This window comes from Heptranchias perlo, chromosome 15 (genome assembly GCF_035084215.1).
Source record: "Heptranchias perlo isolate sHepPer1 chromosome 15, sHepPer1.hap1, whole genome shotgun sequence".
Taxonomy (NCBI): domain Eukaryota; kingdom Metazoa; phylum Chordata; class Chondrichthyes; order Hexanchiformes; family Hexanchidae; genus Heptranchias; species Heptranchias perlo.
Genome location: NC_090339.1, coordinates 17,671,408 through 17,693,087, shown reverse-complemented (window position 1 = coordinate 17,693,087; position 21,680 = coordinate 17,671,408). Strand labels below are relative to the sequence as shown.

The 21,680-nt window shown below is 40.2% G+C and overlaps 1 protein-coding gene across 5 annotated transcripts in view; it reads left to right on the top strand.

Moving 5' to 3' along the window:
• diaph2 (diaphanous-related formin 2) overlaps positions 1-21,680 on the top strand; it is a 705,669-nt gene that overhangs the window by 435,754 nt on the left and 248,235 nt on the right. For all 5 annotated transcript variants that reach the window (XM_067996883.1, XM_067996882.1, XM_067996884.1 and 2 more), the window contains one exon: positions 17,361-17,490. In XM_067996883.1, the coding sequence (XP_067852984.1) occupies positions 17,361-17,490 (130 nt within the window). The remainder of the gene's footprint in view (positions 1-17,360; positions 17,491-21,680) is intronic.

Genomic DNA, 21,680 nt, shown 5'->3' with positions numbered 1-21,680 from the left:
TGATTAAAGTGGACTGGGAAAATAGATTAAACGGTAAGACGGTACATGAGCAGTGGTGTTCATTTAAGGAGTTATTTTACAACTTTCAAAAAATATTTATTCCACTGAGGAAAAAAGGGTGTAAAAGAAATGACAGCCATCCATGGCTAAGTAAAGAAATTAAGGATAGTATCTGACTAAAAACAAGGACATATAAGGTAGCCAAACTTAGTGGGAGGATAGAAGATTGGGAAGTCTTCAAAAGACAGCAAAAAGTAACGAAAGGATTGATTAAGAAAATAAATTAGCAAAAAATATAAAAACAGATAGCAAGAGTTTCTACATTTATATAAAAAGAAAAAGGGTGGCTAAGGCAAACGTAGGTCCCTTAGAGGATGAGACCGGGAAATTAATGGTGGGAAACATGGAGATGGCAAAAATGCTGAACAAATATTTTGTTTCAGTCTTTACGGTAGAGGACACTAAGAATATCCCAACACTGGACAAACAAGGGGCTGTAGGGGGGGAGGAGCTAAATACGATTAAAATCACTCAGGAATTGGTACTCAGTAAATTAATGGGACTCAAGGCGGATAAATCCCCTGGACCTGATGGCTTACATGCTAGGGTCTTGAGGGAAGTGACAGTAGAGATTGTGGATGCTTTGGTAATAATTTTCCAAAATTCTCTGGACTCGGCAAAGGTCCCGGCAGATTGGAAAACTGCTAATGTAACACCCTTATTTAAAAAGGGTAGTAGGAAGAAGGCTGGAAATTATAGACCAGTTAGCCTAACATCTGTGGTGGGTAACATTTTGGAGTCTATTATTAAGGAGACAGTAGCGGAACATTTGGATAAACATAATTTAATAGGACAAAGTCAGCATGTCTTTACGAAGGGAAAGTCATGTCTGACAAATTTGCTTGAGTTCTTTGAGGACATAACGTACAGGGTGGATAAGGGAGAACCAGTGGACGTAGTGTATTTGGACGTCCAGAAGGCATTCGACAAGGTGCCACATAAAAGATTATTGCTCAAGATAAAGAATCACTGGATTGGGGGTAATATTCTGGCATGGGTGGAGGATTGGTTATCTAACAGGAAGCAGAGAGTTGGGATAAATGGTTCATTCTCGGACTGGCAACCAGTAGCCAGTGGTGTTCCGCAGGGGTCGGTAATGGGTCCCCAACTCTTTACAATCTATATTAACGATTTGGAGGAGGGGGCCGAGTGTAACATATCAAAGTTTGCAGATGATACAAAGGTGGGAGGGGAAGTAGAGAGTGAGGAGGACATAAAAAAACCTCCAAGGGGATATAGACAGGCTGGGTGAGTGTGCAGAGATTTGGCAGATGCAAGACAATATTAGAAAATGTGAGGTTATGCACTTTGGCAGGAAAAATCAGAGAGCAAGTTATTATCTTAATGGCGAGCAACTGGAAAGTACTGCAGTACAAAGGGATCTGGGGGTCCTAGTGCAAGAAAATCAAAAAGTTAGTATGCAGGGGCAGCAGGTGATCAAGAAGGCCAATGGAATGTTGGCTTTTATTGCTAGGGGGATAGAATATAAAAACAGGGAGGTATTGCTGCAGTTATATAAGGTATTGGTGAGATCGCACCTGGAATACTGCAAAAAGTTTTGGTGTCCATACTCAAGAAAAGACATACTTGCTCTCGAGGCAGTACAAAGAAGGTTCACTCGGTTAATCCCGGGGATGAGGGGGCGGACATATGAGGAGAGGTTGAGTAGATTGGGACTCTACTCATTGGAGTTCAGAAGAATGAGAGGCGATCTTATTGAAACATATAAGATTGTGAAGGGGCTTGATCGGGTGGATGCGGTAAGGATGTTCCCAAGGATGGGTGAAACTAGAACTAGGGGGCATAATCTTAGAATAAGGGGCTGCTCTTTCAAAACTGAGATGAGGAGAAACTTCTTCACTCAGAGGGTGGTAGGTCTGTGGAATTTGCTGCCCCAGGAAACTGTGGAAGCTACATCATCATTAAATAAATTTAAAACAGAAATAGACAGTTTCCTAGAAGTAAAGGGAATTAGGGGTTATGGGGAGTGGGCAGGAAATTGGACATGAATTTAGATTTGAGGTTAGGATCAGATCAGCCATGATCTTATTGAATGGCGGAGCAGGCTCGAGGGGCCGATTGGCCTACTCCTGCTCCTATTTCTTATGTTCTTCAGGAGAGGAGAGAAAAATAAACTTAAAAAGGAGCAATCAATAAATATACAGATCAAGTGTGTGGGGGAAATAGAAAACTTTTAATAATAGCCTCATATTTTAATCTAGTGTTGATTTTTGAATTAGCCATTTGGTTGTGTATTTTTGTTGAGAATTTGAAATGTTAACATCTCAGTGAAAAAGTATTTTCTTATCTTGGTGCAAGGAAACATGACACTGTCTCCAGTGATGCCATATTCTTGAGAAATTCACAGCCTAAATTAAACTAGGGGAATTGGTACTGTACCTTTTAACAAATTGTAATACCTTCCAGAGTATCTAGCGTGTTGAGCAACTCTTAAAAAATTGTACAAGGTTAATATTTTATTATCCAGATTATGAAAGGGATCCTGAGCGCACAGGAAAATTCTGCTTAAAATTTGCTCTGCACAGATACAGCTGGTCCCCCACACTGTCAGTCTGGTCTGTCCTGTCTCTTAGCAGAGCATATCAGCTTGGCAGCAGTAGATAACAACGGCAAGTTGCATTTATATTGCATCTATAATGTACTAAGACATCCCAATGTTCACAGGAACGTTATTAGACAAAATTTGACATGGAGCCACATAAGATATTAGGACAGGTAACCAAAAGCTTGGTCAAAGAGATAGGTTTTAAGGAGCACCTAAAAGGAAGAGAGGGGAGGAAATGTTTTGGGAGAGAATTCCAGAGCTTGGGGCCTAGACAGCTTAAGGCATGGCCGCCAATGGTGGGGCGAAGGAAATCAAGAATGCACAAGAGGCCAGAATTAGAGGAATGCAGAGTTCTGGTTGTAGGGCTGGAGGAGGTTACAGAGATCGGGAGGGGCGAGGTCAGGGAGGGATTTGAACGCAAGGGTAATAATTTTAAATTTGAGGCGTTGCTGGACCGGGAGCCAATGTCGGTCAGCGAGCACAGGGGTGATGGGAGAACGGGACTTGGTGCGAGTTAGGATACGAGCAGCAGAATTTTTGGATGGGCTCAAGTTTGCAGAGGGCGGAAGATCGGAGGCCAGCCAGGAGAGCTATGTAATACTGCACAGATCCAGAACGGTGGTACTTTTAGTTTAAGTTAAATTTGAATAATAAAAGAAAGAACTTGCATTTATAAATAGTGTCTTTCACATCTACAGGATGTCCCAAAGCGCTTTATCAATCAATTAATTTTGTTTTGTATTCATTGGTGTTTAGTATGCAAATGCAGCAGCCAATTTGTGCACAGCAAGGTCTCACAAAAGCAATGAGATTAATGACCAGTTGATCTGATTTTGAATTGGTTGATTGAGGCTAAAGGGGCCAGGACACTGGGGGAATTCTTCTGCTCTTCAAATAGTGCCGGGATTCTTTTACGTGCAGCTGAGAGGGCAGACAGAGCGTTGGCTTAACATCTCATCCAAAAGACAGCATCTTAGAATCATAGAATGATACAGCACAGAAGGAGGCCATTCGGCCTATCGTGCCTGTGCCGGTTCTTTGAAAGAGCTATCCAATGAGTCCCACTCCCCTGCTTTTTCCCCATAGCCCTGTAAGTTTTTTCCCTTCAAGTATTTATCCAGTTCCCTTGTGAAAGTTACTATTGAATCTGCTTTCATCACCCTTTCAGGCAGTGCTTTCCAGATCATTACAACTCGTTGCATAAACAAAAAAATGTCCTCGTATTGCCTCTGGTTCTTTTGCCAATCACCTTAAATCTGTGTCCTCTGGTTACAGACCCTTCTGCCACTGTCAGAACAGTTCATGATTTTGGACACCTCTATCAAATCTCCTCTTAACCTTGTCTGCTCTAACAACCCTAGCTTCTCCAATCCCTCATCCCTGGTACCATTCTAGTAAATCTCTTCTGCAACCTCTCTAAGGCCTTGACATCCTTCCTAAAGTGCGGTGTCCAGAATTGAACATACTACTCCAGCTGAGGCCTCACCAGTGTTTTATAAAGGTTTAGCATAACTCCCTTGCTTTTGTACTCTATGCCTCTATTACTAAAGCCCAGGATCCTGTGTGTTTTTTTTTAACAGCCTTCTCAACTTGTCCTGCCACCTTCAAAGATTTGTGTATGTTCACCCCCAGGTGTCTTTGTTCCTGCATCCCCTTTAAAATTGTACCATTTAGTTTATATTGCTTCTCCTCATTCCTCCTACCAAAATGTATCACTTCACATTTCTTTGCATTAAATTTCATCTGCCATGAGTCTGCCCATTTCATCAGTCTGTCTCTGTCCCCCTGAAGTCTGTTACTATCCTCCTTGTTGTTTACTATATTTCCGAGTTTTGTGTCATCTGCAAACTTTGGAATTATAACCTGTATACCTAAGTCCAGGTCATTAATATATACCAAAAAGAGCATTGGTCCTAATACTGACCCCTGGGGAACAGCACTATATACGTCCCTCCAGTCTGAAAAACAACCGCTTTCCATGCTGATTTTCATTTATTAGCCCATAATTTTCCAAGTGCCAATTAATTTTGTCCTGGATTATTGTCTACTCTGTACCTGAACTGTGTCTTCCTTGAAGGCCGCCCATTGTTCAATTACTATTTTGCCTGCCAATTTTTGATTCCAATCCACATCCCTTTTTAACTCACTGAAATTAGCCCTCCTCCAGTTAAGTATTTTTACGCTTGATTGTTCCTTGTCCTTTTCCATAACTATTCTAAACCTGATGATATTGGCTGGTAAATTGCTCTGAGTGGAACTCGCCACTCCGTAGATTTATATTAACCCACTAACTTACTGCAAGCACTTCCTCAAATAGGAAGCAGAGAAAACCCCAACATAAACTCCAGTGAAGCTAGCATCTGTGGAAGAAGCGAGAGGATCAATCTCTCCCTCGACCATTCAGATTGCAGCATCCTTGAAAAGACAATACTATATACATCCCTCCAATCTGAAAAACAACCGTTTTCTGTGCTGACTTTCATTTGTTAGTACAAGCTGCAATGTAAAAACCAGGAAGTGAAAGCTACAACAATAAAATTATTTGTAAAAACAGTTATAGACAGCGAAAAAAAGAGGGTAAGAAATTGTCAAATTGAAGAAAAGAGACAGAAGGAAAAAGTTTGAAAAAATTTTGATTTTTTTAATTAAAAAAAAAACAATTTTTAATGACCAGAAACTATTAAAATAAGGAGTAATAAGACTCCATATTTTTAAAAATTAATTTTTTGGTTGTTTGGCAGTCATTAAGACTTACTACGCTGTTAAAACTTAGTTTTGGTATATTTAAGTGTACCTGTTTTGTGGCAATATTAGTTCGTTTCCAGCTGGGTAGAAGAGTAAGTTGGCGCTGGTCTGTTGATTCTGTTGATTGCAGCCGGTGATATCCCTTTCAGGCAAAGCTGGCAGATTGCTGGTGAACCAGGAAGATCAAGTTCCGAATTGCCACGTTTGTCTGCGCGTGTGCGAACTTGCACTTTCATTTGGCCACCAACAACGGTGAGCACTGTTGAGTTCACCGTTCTTTTTAAAGCAATTTCCAGCCCATTGTGACCACTGTTCCCCAAATGCTCTCCCACTGAAACAGGCTCCACTTGCCCCACTTCATTCCCTAGTACTAGATCCAGCACTGCTTTGACCTCGGGCTGGACACACATTGATCAAGAAAGTTCTCTTGTACACATTTCAGGAACTCCTCCCCCTCTTTGCCCTTTACACTATTTCTATTGGGATAATTGAAGTCCCCCTTTAGAAACACTCTATAGCTCTTGCATCTTTCTGTAATTTGCCTGCAAATTTGCTCCTCTATCTCCTTCCCACTCTTTGGTGGTCTACAGTACACACCCAGAAGCATAACAGCTCCTCCATTATTCCTTAATTCTAATCAAGTAGATTCTGTCTGACCCCTCAACTGCATCATCCCTTTCCAGTGCTATATTAGTTTCTTTGATCAATACTGCTACCCCCCCTCTTTTTTTTTGCTTTCCTATCTTTCCTGAATACCTTGTAGCCAGGAATGTTAAGTTCCCAATCCTCCCCTCCTTTGCAGGTTTCTGTTATTGCCACTATAACATAGTCCCATGTGGCAACTTGTGCCTGCAGCTCACCAACCTTATTTATCATGCATTTCTGCACATGCACTCCAATCCCATCCTAGACTGCCTTGCATTTGCCCCCTGTCTGAGCCCTCCTAGTTCTGAACAATTCTTTACTCTAGTGCTATTTATCTCTTCCAGTCCTCTGTGCACCTTGTTTCTCCTCTCTAATGTTTCATCCTGGTGCTCATCTCTGACAGTGCAGCACTCCCACATTGTGCACTTGAAGAGTCAGCCAAGATTATGTGCTCAAGTCCTGCAGAGTGGAGCTTGATCTCGCAATCTTCTAACTCAGGTGAGGGTGCAGCATTTGAGTCAAGGCTGACAAAGTAATTATAAAGCAGATATTTATTTTTTGAAAATCACCAGCACAATTGCCGTGTTTCTGTACTTTAACAGATTGCGTTTGGTCTTCACACTTATGTGCAGTCAAAAACCAATATACAGTGCCAGATAACAGTGTCTTCAATTTCTCTTGAATGAACTCCAGACAGAATTGTAATTTTAATAGTGGGTGTTTAATAATAGAATTTGTGGTTGAAGACAGAATACAACATTACTTTGCCTTTCTTGTCACTTCTATCAAAACCTTCTGAGTCTTGCCTTATTTACACAACTTTCCCCTCCCCTTTCCCAGGAGTGAGGGAGAACAACAACTCCATTTTCCCACAGCCCAATCCCCTCATGATGGTTACATTCCACCCCCCCCCCCGCCCCATTCAGTTTCTGATGTGTTGTCAATATACCACACAGCAAATCCTCATGTAATGGCCCTGTCAAAAAATTAACAGGATGTATATAATACATTATGCTTACAGAGATCTATATAGATAAATAGAGTCCTACAGTTATAACCAATTCTCTGGTGATTGCTTTAGTCATTTTTGGATCTTCAGCCTTTCTAAATGGAATGTACCTTTCCACCACCTACCTCTCTCCTCTTGAGTAACCATAAAGGCTAACAGTAGTCACAACTGATATGGGAACTGAGCTATATGGATGGGTTTGAGGGTAAAGTATCCAAATCATCAGAGTTCTCCTCAATCAATCAATTGCCTTTGATCTGAAGCCAGAAATAGTCTTAATTCGTGACCCCAATTCTGTGATATCCCACAGTGTGCTCAGTGTAGACGCTGAATCGGTTTATTCTGCTTCAGATTCATCTGCCAAAGGACCTCTCATTCACACCCACTGGTACTACATCTGTGAACTGCGCATTAGAAGGTGATGCACAAGATTATGACTTTGATTTTTTTGTCATGATATTTTGAGTGGCATCTGCCAAACTCAAATTGTCTTTTGCTGGCTGATGCTTATCTTCCAACAATGTCATCAGGTGGGCCTTGGAGGGGTCATTGACCCTCAATTGGATGATAGATATTCATAATCGAGTCAAGAGTGCTTACCAAACTCTTCCTACAAAGAGGATAAATGTAGGCTTATCACCTCTTCTTCCAAGAGTGTCGGGGAATCTTATGTGCAGCTGAGAAGGCAGATCGGGCTTGGGTTTAACATTCCAAAGACGGCACTTCTGACAGTGCAGCACTCCCTCACTACTTCACTTGAAGAGTCAGCCTAGATTATGTGCTCAGATCTTTGTAGTTCTGGTATTAAAAGCCATTGAAGCCACATATTTGTCCAATTCTTTGTTTTTGGCCCACATAGGCCCATATAGTAATTTTGATTGTTCCATTCACGCTCTGGTTTCACCTTTCTCCTATCGAACCAGTAAGCTCACTGGGGGTGGTTGTGGTATCATTTTTGTAATATTTACTCATGGGATGAACATGGAATGATTCATAACTTTTCATGCACAAATGGAAATGCTGTCATGGACCTGCTGTCTGGCAGTTCCAGCAGCCAGGTGCAGAGTTCAAATATATTTGGTTTTTAATACGAAGTCTCAACTTGAAGCATCAGATCTTTGTCATCAACAGTCATATCATTTAATCTTCTGTAATCAATAAGAAGAATCAAGCATCACAAATTGCTTGGGGAATATGATCACAGGCCCACTGGGTAGAGGCTGGTTCAATCTGCTAGCATCTTTTCAATATGTTGGTCTACAAACACTTTCTTCACCAGTGACCTCCAATAAGATGTTAAAGAAATGGGAGCAGCCTCCACCGTATGAGTATGTGCAATCTGTTCAGGTTCATCAGAAAATGAAGTGGTGAATTAATGTAGGAGTTTCAGCAAATAATTTTTCTGTGAAACATTGCCTGAAACTTGTTCTGGAATTAATTCAAACTGTTGTTCAACATCCAGGGGTAAAGTAGTCATCTAAAATAATTGCCTGGTTACCTCACAAAGCAATGTAATTATCTATGGTCCGATGGATCTATCTACAAGTTTCTGGCTGACTTGACTTGTCTCTTTTCTTTCATGTGGGACGCCCAACATTTGTTGTTCAATTCCACCTGGTCTTTCTGGCCAATCTGATACGATTGTTTGTGGGAGCTTTCTGTGTGCTGTGTGCAATTGGCATTTCCTACATTACAAGAATGTTGTAGATTTTTTTTTAACACACATCTTAATGACAGAAATTCTTATACTAGTTGATAGAAAGATTGTGGGCATCCTTCCTTCCTATCTGCCTGCCTACCTACCTTCCTTCACTCTCTCCCTTCCTTCCTTCCTTCCTTCCTTCACTCCTTCCTTCCTTCCTTCCTTCCCTCCAGTTGAATTATTCAGGATTTCATTTCTGACAATCCTGTTTCAATTATACCATTAGGAAGAATGTTTTGGCATCATGTTGTAACAACAGCTTTTATTCTCTCTGTGAGTAAATACTTAACATTTGTGGGAGATCTGCAGATTCAATCCTGGCTTGTGTAAAGTTAGCTGGTCTCAGTCGGGGCAGCAGTGAGCAGTGGGGGCACTAAAGCTGATCTTACCCCATCCCTAAGCTAAGAAGGAGAAAAAAAATCAGCCGGGTTTTCCATTCCTTATCATGCATGAAACTTAGGAGGGCATAATTGGGCTTGGTTGTGATGTTGTCCAACCATTGAATAGCCTGTCAGCACTTGTGTCTAGGCTCACATGAAAAATGGCTACTTGAATGGGTTATACGAGAATATGTCAGCATGTATGAAACCATACTCCAGCATAAACTACTGCCATCAGGAGAGGGGAAAATAAGTTGTAATTAAATTAATTATTGAATAATGAGCCATTGTGATTGAGAATAAGTTACTTGATTCCTGTGGTAGATTGATAAACACTTACTTACAGATCACTGACATTCTTTTTATGCTCTTTGTCATGTTAAAGGTGATCTTATATCAATAACAGGATTCATGTTGTGGACTTTTTTAGCACTTATCATAATGACAGAACTTCTTACACTAATGGGTGGAAAGATTGTGGGCAGCTTGATTGAAAATAGAATTACTATGGATTCCATCCAATAAATTGTAAGTGATCATAGAACTAGGTGTTGAGTCATTGAAAAACTTCTTAATGTATAGGACAATTTCATTATATTTATCAGAAAAGCTGTCATTACAGATGTAAATACTGATTCTGTAATGTTAAGCTATAATTGCTTACTGACTAGATAGTGATTAAACTTGGAATAAGATTGTGTGTTTTATGGTAGCTTTTTATGATTGAGTGAGTCAGTTTCATAAAATCAAACAAAAGGACCAAGGTCCATTGAGGGTTCTTCAAAAAATAAAAAAAAATTACCTTTTGTGACTTGAGGGCTTTGAAATGAAATAATCATCTCCAAAACAACAAACAACCATTTAAAAAAAAGTTAAGGGTTTCTCCAATTTTTAGTTTCATCATCTAGTTTATTATTTTGTTCTCTTTTTAATTATTTTGTTCTTTTGTAATTATTGTTGGTGTTTCTTTAAATTTTGTGTTATCACAACTTTTTTTTTAATTGGACTCTTCCCTCTCTTCAATCCTGGAAGAGAAATGCTGCATTTGTTTTGTAACAACATGTAAGGGCCTGTCTTACATGTTATGCTTTTTTATTGTGCTTCCCACCATCGTTTGGATAGGAGGAAATCATCTTCACCTCCAGCAGAATAAACCCATGTTGAAACAGCTGCACCTTCTTGTAGGTTTACTTCAGTGACCAAGAGAAAAACTGAAGCAGAATTGTGTGTGTTTTTTTTAATCAAGACCTGTCTTCGCATTTTTCAGATGGACTGATACTGAAGGAATGCAAAAAAAAATGGTCACTCCACTGGCCTACATTTAAGAGATGGTCAGATGCTGTGATGAGGTATTGCAAGTTTCAGGGAAAGATAGGCTAGTTAAACCAATTAACCTCTCTCATTTGTACTGATCTACGTGGCTTGTGAGAGAGGTAATTTGTAGATATTTGTGAGTCGGGAGTCTTCGCAGAATCATAGAAATTAATGGCACAGAAGAAGGCCATTCGGCTCATCGTGTCCGTGCCGGCCGAAAAAGAGCCATCCAGCCTAATCCCACTTTCCAGCACTTGGTCCGTAGCCTGAAAGGTTACAGCACTTCAAGTGCATATCCAAGTACTTTTTAAATACAATGAGAGTTTCTGCATCTACCACCCTTTCAGGCAGTGAGTTCCAGACCTCCTCCACCCTGTGGGTGAAATAAATTCTCATCAGCTCCCCTCTAATCCTTCTAATAATTACTTTACATCTATGCCCCCTTGTTATTGACCTCTCTGCTAAGGGAAATAGGTCTCTCCTATTCACTCTATATAGGCTCCTCATAATTTTATACACCTTAATTAAATCTCCCCTCAGCCTCCTCTGTTCCAAAGAAAACAACACCAGCCTATCCAATCTTTCCTCATAGCTAAAATTCTCCAGTCCTGGCAACATCCTTGTAAATCTCCTCTGTAATCTCTCGAGTGGAATCACATCTTTCCTGTAATGTGGTGACCAGAACTGTACACAGTACTCTAGCTGTGGCCTAACCAGTGTTTCATACAGCTTTAGCATAACCTCCCTGCTCTTATATTCTATGCTTGGCTAATAAAGGAAAGTATCCTTTCTGAACTGCTACATTCAGGGATCAGTGGACATGCACTCCAACGTCCCTCTGTTCCTCTACACCTGTCGGTATCCTCCCATTTATTGTGTATTCCCTTGCATTGTTTGCTCTCCCCAAATGCTTTATCTCACACTTTTCTGGATTGAATACTATTTGACACTTTTCTGCCCACCTGACTGGTCCATTGATATCTTCCTGCAGTCTACAGCTTTCTTCCTCACTGTCAACCAATTTTTGTATCATCTGCAAACTTCTTAATCATGCTCCCTACATTGAAATCTAAATCATTGATATATACCACAAAAAGCAAGAGACGTAGTACTGAGCCCTGCAAACCCCCACTGGAAACAGCCTTCCCGTCACAAAAACACCCATCAAACATTACCCTTTGCTTCCTGCCACTGAGCCAATTTTGGATCCAACTTGCCACTTTCCCTTGGATCCCATGGGCTTTTACTTTCCTGACCAGTCTGCCATGTGGGACCTTGTCAAAAGCCTTACTAAATTCCACGTAGACGACATCAAACACGCTACCCTCATCTACCCTTCTTGTTACCGCTTCAAAAAATTCAATCAAGCTAATGGACACAGGCAGTGGACTGACCTATTGTGATCTCTAGCTCCAAGTGACTTTTTAAACATCTACACACAGACCAGCTGACTGGGATTGAGGGGTAGGAATGGGGATAGCCCTGAATTATCCTTCAGGCCTGCTTCATGTTGACAAAACCATTCAGCTCCAGACCAAAAAAGTTGTAATTAATGGCTGAAACACTTACAGGACTAATACAACACTGCCTTCGTATTTGAGGATGAAAAGGTCCCTCAAGCCTTCTCTCAGTTTTGGCTGCAATTTATTTTAAGTGGGTGGGGGGAGGGGAACAGAGCGCTTTATGCTCCATATTCGTTACCCTGAACATAAGTCAAGCAGAAGAAATTTGTCATCCTACCCCAATAACCAAAAGGGGACCTCGGTATGGGACCAACAACAAACGTCATATGTGTGATATTTTTGGTCTAAGAATATACACCACTAAAAAGCAACCATAATTGGGCATTCTGTACATAGTGATAATCTGTTGTTAGCAAAATATACTTGTTTCTTGATTGTTGCTTCAGATTGTTTCTTATATGCCAATAAACATTTTTGAACATAGAAATGACTTAACGATATTGGCGGATGTTTGAGTAGTACATTCATGTGATATTCTTTTATCTGGCTATTTTAATGCAGGCATCAACCACACCTCCATTAAAATAACAGGTAAATGAATGTCATTTGAACCCGTTAAGCTACTTGAATATCCATATTTTAGTGGTATGGGGATTTCTTATCAGTCCAGAATATTAACTGATATCATGAAAATCTGAAATACATATGAATGAGATTGTAGTATATAATAGTAATGGAAACCATATATGAAAGTGGATTCTACATAGTATATAATGAACATAGGGATAAGGTCTGAATGAGGATTAAACGTAATGTGAAAGATATGTTGAGGACAAGTAAATATAACACACCATGTCAAACCTTAGCCTTTGAAAACTAGAAGTGGGTATACTCATTATACTTGAGCATATTCTGCTCTGCACTGTCAGCAGTGATGTATAGGAGTAGAAAGCAGAAAGCAGAGCCTGGAGGCCGAGGGAGAGGTCTCTGGAAGGGAGGGAACATTTTCAGTGGGTCTTGGATGAAGGAATTGCAGCAAAGTTTTACTTCTTGGACATGGGAGGCTTGAGGGGGAGTAGAGGCTAGGCATAATGGGTAAAATGCCTGGGGTGGTGGAAATATATCCCTATGAGGGGGAAGAAAAACTGAATAAGGTACTCAAAAATAACCAAAAGACTAAACAGAATTATGTTAAAAATATATGGGGAGGGCAGTACTGAAGACTGGGATTCATAAGAAAAATTAGTTAAGGATGCTCTGAATGTTCACTCAAAGACTACAGAAACCTTAAGGAATAATCAGGATAGTTGTGGAAGCAGAGATCACTCCTCACTTGAGAAAGTAACGAAAGTAGTTGAAGATTATCCAGTGTACATAGGGATAGATATTACAAATTCCCTACTCTTAGCACTGAGCTTCACGCACCAGGATTTCTTTTAGGACATTGGACGCGAAGGTCAGCGGGCCACGCAGAATTTTCTGTCCGTTAATTTTAATGAATGGCAAATCCTGTAGGACCTGCTGACATCCGTAACCCAATTCCTCAAAGACACTCCCCACTCGGAAAGCTCTGCAGCAGGAGCGCAAATTCATAAAATCTACCCTGAAGTTTATTTGGATTTTTAGAAGGCATTTGATCAGATTATGTATGAAAAACTTTTAAAGAATGTTTAGTGTTATGGAGCTAATAGCTAGTTGGATCAAAAAGCTATTGCTTACAGAAAGCAGCAGACAACAGTAACTAGAAAAAGTGACAAGTAGAGTTCTGAAAAGATCTGCTCTGCACAAGTGTTGTCACTATTCTTTAGTGATACAGAGGAGGGTATTTGGGTATATAATGGCCCGGAAATTGCTCATAAAATAACGGTGATGTTAACAGGGCTCACCCCTATTTCAGGGCAAATGGAAGAGCAAATTCTGGCGAGCGCACGTGTGGAAATCCGGAAATTGCTCTATCGTTTGCCCTGCTCCTCTGAAAGCTGAGTGGGAAGGACAGCTCGCTGACTGAATGAAAGACCAGCACAAACTTGCTCTCCTGCTCAGCTGGAAATGAACTAATCTTTCCATGAAAAAGGTACCCTGGGTTTTTTTTTAGGTCTAAACTAACTTTCAGTGGCGTGTCATTAAAATCTTAATGACTGCCAAACAACCTCTCTGGCACTGAAAACTAACTTTTAAAAATGTAGAATCTCATTACTTCCAATTTTAATTGTTGTTGGATATTTATTTTTTTTAAAATTCTGTCTATCTTTTAGTTTGATATTTCTTACCCTCTCTTTATTTTACTTTATCTAACTGATTTTACATTGAATTTACTGTTGTAGCTTACACTTCCTGGTTCTCAAAGATGCTTCAAGCTGATTTGGTTGAGGGGAGAAAAAGAGATCCTTTACCCGCTCTCTCAGCTCACAGAAGCCTGGAAAAAGGTGCTGCAATTTTTCCAGCTTCCCACTGAAGCAAGTTGTAGCCGATGTTCATTCGCCACTCTGTGCAATTTGCGGGCCAGTAATGTTCTAAAATTTTCGTATGATTCCAAGTTGGGTAGTCAGATGGCTAAAGTAAGGGAGCTGTTAGCTTTCAGAATAGATGGGCAACAAATGACAAATAAATTTCAATGTGGATAAATATAAGATAATGAAAGCTAGAATTGAAAAGTGAAACTTGAGTCCAAGATGAAGGTGTCATTCAATACAAAGGTTGGGTTTTTGTTGCAGCTTAGTGGTATTTAGTGATACCGATTTGATCGCTCAATTGACAGTTGAATTTTTATGGTGTTGGAAACTACATTGTCTAGGGCAGAATATCGGCAGAAGTAAAGTTATTAAAATAGAATGTTATATTTTGAATTTTTCTGACTTGGAATTCAAACTCGGCATTTACTTTGCCTTGTAACAATCCAGTACATTTTGTAAGTCTAAGTGTGTAGTACACTGCATTTGTTATAAGCAGTTACAGACACAGAAGCTTAATAACTGAACTTGGTAGTTAACCAAAAAAACTGATGCACAACTAATTAATTACATAAGAACAAGAGTAGGCCATTCACCCCCTCGTGCCTGCTCCGCCATTTGATAAGATCTAACTCCATATACCCGCCTTTGGCCCATATTCCTTAATACCTTTGATTGCCAAAAAGCTATCTATCTCAGATTTAAATTTAGCAATTGAGCTAATATCAATTGCCATTTGCGGAAGAGAGTTCCAAACTTCTACCACCCTTTGTGTGTAGAAATGTTTTCTAATCTCGCTCCTGAAAGGTCTGGCTCTAATTTTTAGACTGTGCCCCCTACTCCTAAAATCCCCAACCAGCGGAAATAGTTTCTCTTATCCACCCTATCCGTTCCCCTTAATATCTTATAATCTTCGATCAGATCACCCCTTAACCTTCGAAACTCCAGAGAATACAACCCCAATTTGTGTAATCTCTCCTCGTAACTTAACCCTTGAAGTCCAGGTATCATTCTAGTAAACCTACGCTGCACTCCCTCCAAGGCCAATATGTCCTTCCGAAGGTGCGGTGCCCAGAACTGCTCACAGTACTCCAGGTGCGGTCTAACCAGGGTTTTGTATAGCTGCAGCATAACTTCTGCTCCCTTGTACTCTAGTCCTCTAGATATAAAGGCCAGCATTCCATTTGCCTTATTGATGATTTTCTGCACCTGTTCATGACACTTCAATGATCTATGTACCTGAACCCCTAAGTCCCTTTGGACATCCACTATTTTTAACTTTTTACCATTTAGAAAGTACCCTGTTCTATCGTTTTTTGATCCAAAGTGGATGACCTCACATTTGTCTACATTGAATCCCATTTGCCACAGTTTTGCCTATTCACCTAATCTATCAATATCGCTTTGTAATTTTATGTTTTCATCTACACTGCTTACAATGCCACCAATCCAATTACAAATGATCATTGAACTGTTTCGTTGTCATATTTTATTGCATAACTGTTTATTGTAAAGGTAACCGTTCCAGTTAGTCTGTTTAGTCACTTTTAATTGATATTTCTTTTATTAATTTGGACATAAGTTGTGGTGTAAAGATATGTCACAGAATATGATGTCAAAGCAATGCTGCTGATGCCACATTTCAATGTGGGTTGGATTCTGATCTGCATCTCTGAGGGAAAGTGGGACTAAGAAACTCAGAAGGGGAATAAAAGTAGGTCAGAAAAAGAACTCGAGGCTGAAGGGGAGCTTAGATTGGAAGAAAAAGTAGTCAGTGGGGTCCAAAAGGGAATGGAAGAGAATTTGGCAGTGAAGCTGCAGCTTTGCAAGCTAAGAACTCCACTGAAAGAGGCAAGTGTGGTATAAAAGGGAGGAGAGAGAGAACAGTTGGCAAAGCATCTCGATCAGAAGCAAGAGGACTAATGACAATAGTGACTGGGATGCATTTTAGAGGAACTGCTGAGGATAAGGTAGGAGAAAACCAGTTTGATAATTCAGGAGACTGTGATATTATCATTAAGCAAAATAGTTCAAATGCAGAAATAAACCATTGCTTCCTAAACATACATGTAGTTAACATGTACAAGTACACACTAGTTATTAAACACAGATATTACAAACAAGTGGATATGGGATTTAATTACAGGCTTTATACAATATGCTATTGTGCAACGTTTTGTTGAACATGCACTGTAGATTAGACCCACAGAATGTATATGTTTTCCAAAATGAATGTTGCTGACGGTGATCCCATAATAGCTAAATGAATTAATACTATATATTGTGTGGTACTGAGCCACTCAACAGAAAAATCCCAAGTTTGATCTCTGGTCTGAGCTATGTTACCTGATCTTGGTTAGGATCGGGGTGGCACCGCGACACTTGTCTGTGTCCCTTAGTGTACACTCTCATAGATACAATGTGGCCACTTGGACAAAGTATTGGAGTTGAGCCAGTGGTTATGAAGCTGTACTCCAACCACTTTGTGGAAAATGGAGAAAATTGGAAGAAAATAATATGAATATTTCTTTTATTATCATCAATCGCAACACTGAACATACTTCTTTGTAAGTATAAAAGCTGTTTTGATATGAAATGTATCATTACCATTTTCTGTAGAATGAACACAATTAATTTGATGTGGGACGGGACAACACATGGGTGCTCCAATGCATTAGGGCATGGAATTGTAAGCTTTCAGTGTGTGGATAGCATCCAAACTCAGTTATACCTTTTGAAGGTGATGCAGAGCAGTCTTTGGTGCTTTTCCACAGGAGATGAAATCAGAGGGCAAGTCACCTCATGCTGTGTCACACACATGCTGAAGAGTAGCATTGGCAGGGCCAAGGAACAGATTGCCTGCCAACATGCCTGGAATGATGTATTGACACACGGATGGTAAAGGGGGAAAAAATAAAATCAAAGTGGAAATAAGAAAACATTACAAATAAAGGTTAAAAATAGAATAATTGTTAAAACAATGAAACCTTATTGCTTTCTAAACATCTTAACATTTTGTTGTGCAGCTTAAAGACACCAAGTCAATCGACCAGAAGGCAACACTGATGCACTTTTTAGCAGAGATTACTGAAGAAAAATATCCAGACATGTTGAAATTCACAGATGAAATTAGCCACATAGACAGCGCAAGCAAAGGTATGTCTATGACGAAAGAGCTAGCTGTGTTGATAACATAATTATGAGCAGGGAGGGGGGAGTAGTTTTTTTTTCAAAGCATCTTAAATTCCATATTTATCTTAAAATTATTTTTCCTACTCAAAGGAGACTCACTATTTCAGGTCTCCTTCCCTTCATGCCTGCTCTAGTGATATGATTAAAGGTGAGCATCTCCATTTATTTTAATTTGGAGTGGCCTATGAGCTAATACTGAGCTGCCTGACTTCAGGAAGACTTGCTACCCAATAGGGTACTCTGCATATGTTGCTAGAAGCATATTCTTCTCAGTGCAAGAATCCACAGGCCAGCACCTGGGCCAGTCAGACTATGCAGCTTCCATTAAATGAGAGTTACTCTGGGATGTAGATAACTTATCCGCCTCAATCATTTCACCAGAGCAGCTTTGAAACGAAGCAGATATGAAATGGTAAATCTCCATTTAGGGCATGAAATGTGGCAAAAATGTTGTGTTTTTAAAAAAAAATGTTTTTTTTACATAGCCTTTGGGGAGTATTGTAATAAAAAGTCTTCCTCTTAAACTTGCCTACGTCTTTAAAGAACAGAATTTAACAAGCATTTTCTACTTTCGAATATAATTAGATAATGGAGCCCAGATTGCATAATCCCTCAGTGGTCTTATCAAACACATCATGTAGATATCATGAAAGATGTTCCCGATGATGTACACCTTTTGATTTCTTCAATCATATTGCCAAGTGTTACCATTTTATAGAAGTATAAATATTTTGCATTACTGCATACTGTCACTGTAGTGTAGCTTGACCTAAATCATTCAGTACACGTTGCTGTTGAGACATCACTCCTACTGCCTGCAACCCTGATTGATTCCCTGTTTAGTATTGGTAGTGTCAGATTCGCTTTCAACAACAACTTGCATTTATATAGTGCCTTTAACATAGTAAAATGTCTCAAGGAGCTTTGCAGGAGGGCTTTCAAACAAAATTTGATACTGAGCCACATTAGGAGATATCAGGACAAGTGACCAAAAGCTTGGTCAAAGTGATTGGTTTTCAGTAGCGTCTTAAAGAAGGAGAGAAATGTAGAGAGGCGGAGAGGTTTGGGAAGGGCATTCATATGACACCCATGTACCTGTAGGCTCTGAATACTTTTTTTTTACATGATAAACTGTTTCAATGTAGATAGTAAGAGAAGGCATGATTATTGACACTGTTTTCTCTCTCTCTCTCTCTCTCTCTCTCTCTCTTCTTCCTGTGGAATGCCCCACCTCAAGCACACCAGATGGGTGTCAAACAGGGTCCAACTGAAGAAAATCCCTGAATGCGCTCATTTTTTAAAAAAAGCTTTAAAAACATACGAAATTAAAGTAGGCCATACAGCCTCTCAAGCCTGCTCCACCATTCAATAAGATCATGGCTGACCTTCGACCTCAACTCCACTTTCCTGCCTGATCCCCATATCCCTTGATTTCCGTAAAGTCCAAACATCTGTCTATCTCGGCCTGGAATGTATTCAACGACTCAGCACCGACAGCCCTCTGGGCTAGTGAATTCCTAAGATTCACAACCCTCTGAGTAAAGAAATTCCTCCTTATCTCAATCTTAAATGGCCGACCCCTTATCCTGCGTCTATGTCCCTTAGTTCTAGACTCTCCAGCCAGGGGAAACAACCTCTCATCGTCTACTCTGTCAAGCCCCCTCAGAATCTTATGTTTCAATTAGATCACCTCTCATTCTTCTAAATTCTCCTCATCGGATAACCCTCTCATCCCAGAAATCAATCTAGTGAACCTTCGCTGCACTGCCTCTAAGGCAAGTATATCCTTCTTTATATAAGGAGACCAAAATTGTACCAAACCCCTGTACAACTGTAGTAAGACTTCCTTACTCTTATACTCCAACCCTTTGCAATAAAGACCAACATATCATTTGCCTACCTAATTGCTTGCTGTACTTGCATGCTAACTTTTAATGTTTCTTGTACGAGGACACCCAAATCTTTCTGAACACCAATATTTAATAGTTTCTCACTATTTTAAAAATATTCTGCTTTTCTTTTCTTCCTACCAAAGTCAATAGCCTCACATTTCCCCACATTATACTGCATCTGAAGAAAACTGGTGAACACACAAGCCCTGATTGTAACCTAATCCACCTGGCCGGAGTGGGGCGGATTCTGGTCAGTTGCCTGTTTTACACCCCGCCTGATTTTACACTCCATTGAAATTAATGCAGCGTAAAATGGGTGTTCCTGCTGAACCCCGTCAGATGAGTTAGGTTAAAATTGGAGCAACAGCGTCTAATCTAAATTGAGGAATGAGCCAGCCTATTAGAGGAAGAAAATGAGCAGGAAAGGCATCGGATCTTGCAATGTAACCAACATATAAATTGGTGTTCTGCACTCCTGAAACAATTCAGCGATTGAGGTAGGTCTTGTGCAACTCAGTGTTGAGGAGCACTGGCTGAGTTCAGTTTAGTATCCTAAAAGATCAGATTCAGTGAATTAGCATGCAGATATGCAGTCCTTTTGGAATACTCAAGATGGCATCAAATCATTCATTACATAAGTGCTATTGCAACATCATTTGCTGCAGCCTGGCAATCATTCATTCACCTCGAAAAATGCCATTAAGGTGTTATGTGGTGCAATCGAACTTGTTCACTACCCACTGTGATTTGTTGTAGCTCACGCTTACTGCAGCTGCAGTAACAGCATTGCCATATGGGGTCTTTGGAGGACCAGGGACCTCAATGAAAATGATAAATTGCATCTTTAATCGCAAAAGAGCTAGTTTATTTCAGTACTAAGTTTATCATTAAATGCTACCTCAATGGCTGAATTGTTTCAGGAGTGCAGAACACCAATTTATATGTTGGTTGCAGGCTGTAACTATTGGTGTGCCACAAGTGCTTGGCCCTCAGCTATTTACGATCTATATTAATGACTTGGATGAAGGGACAGAGTGTAATGTATCCAAGTCTGCTGACGATACAAAGCTAGGTGGGAAAGTAAGCTGTGAGGAGGACACAGAGTCTATAAAGGGAAAGAGACAGGTTAAGTGAGTGGGCAAGATGGAGTATAATGTGTGAAAATGTCAAGTTATTCAGTTTGGTAGAAAGAATAGAAAAACACATTTTTTTAAATGGTGAGAAATTATTAAATGTTGGTTTCCAGACAATTGGGTGTCTTCATACAAGAAACACAAGAAGTTAGTATGCAGCTACAGCAGGCATTTAGGAAAGCAAATGGCATGTTAGCCTTTATTACAAGGGGGTTGGAGTACAAGAGTAAGGAAGTCTAACTACAGTTGTACAGGGCTTTGGGTGAGACCTCACCTGGAGTACTGTGTACAGTTTTGGTCTCCTTATCTAAGGAAGGATATACTTGTCTTGGAGGCAGTGCAACAAAGGTTCACTAGATTAATTCCTGGGATGAGAGGTTGAGCAGAATGGGCCTATACTCTCTGGAGTTCAGAAGAATGAGAGGTGATCTAATTGAAACAAATAAGATTATGAGGGGGCTTGACAGGGTAGTTGCTGAGAGATTGTTCCCTTTGGCTAGAGAGTCTAGAACTAGGGGACATAGTCGCAGGATAAAGGGTCGGCCATTCAAAACTGAGATGAGGAGGAATTTCTTCACGCAGAGATTGTGAATCTTTAGAATTCTCTACCCCAGACGGCTGTGGATGCTGAGTCATTGAAAATATTCAAGGCTGAGATGGATAGATTTTTGGACTCTAGGGGAATCAAGGGATATGGAGATCGGGTGGGGGGAAAGTAGGGTTCATAGAATCATAGAAAGTTACGGCCCATCGTTTCCGTGACGGCTGAAAAAGAGCTTTCCAGCTCAATCTCACTTTCTAGCAATTGGTACGTAGCCTGTAGGTTATGGCACTTCAAGTGCACATCCAAGTACTTCTTAAATGAGTTGAGGGTTTCTGCCTGTACCACCCTTTCCGGCAGTGAGTTCCAGGTCCCCACCACCCTCTGGGTGAATAAATTTCTCATCAGTTCCCCTCTAATCCTTCTACTAAGAACTTTAAATCTATGTCCCCGGTCACTGACCCCTCTGCTAAGGGAAATAAGCCCTCCCTGTCCTCTCTACCCAGTCCCATCGTAATTTTATATACCACAATTAAATTTTCCCTCAGCTTCCTTTGTTCCAAAGAAAATAACCCCAGCCTATTCAAT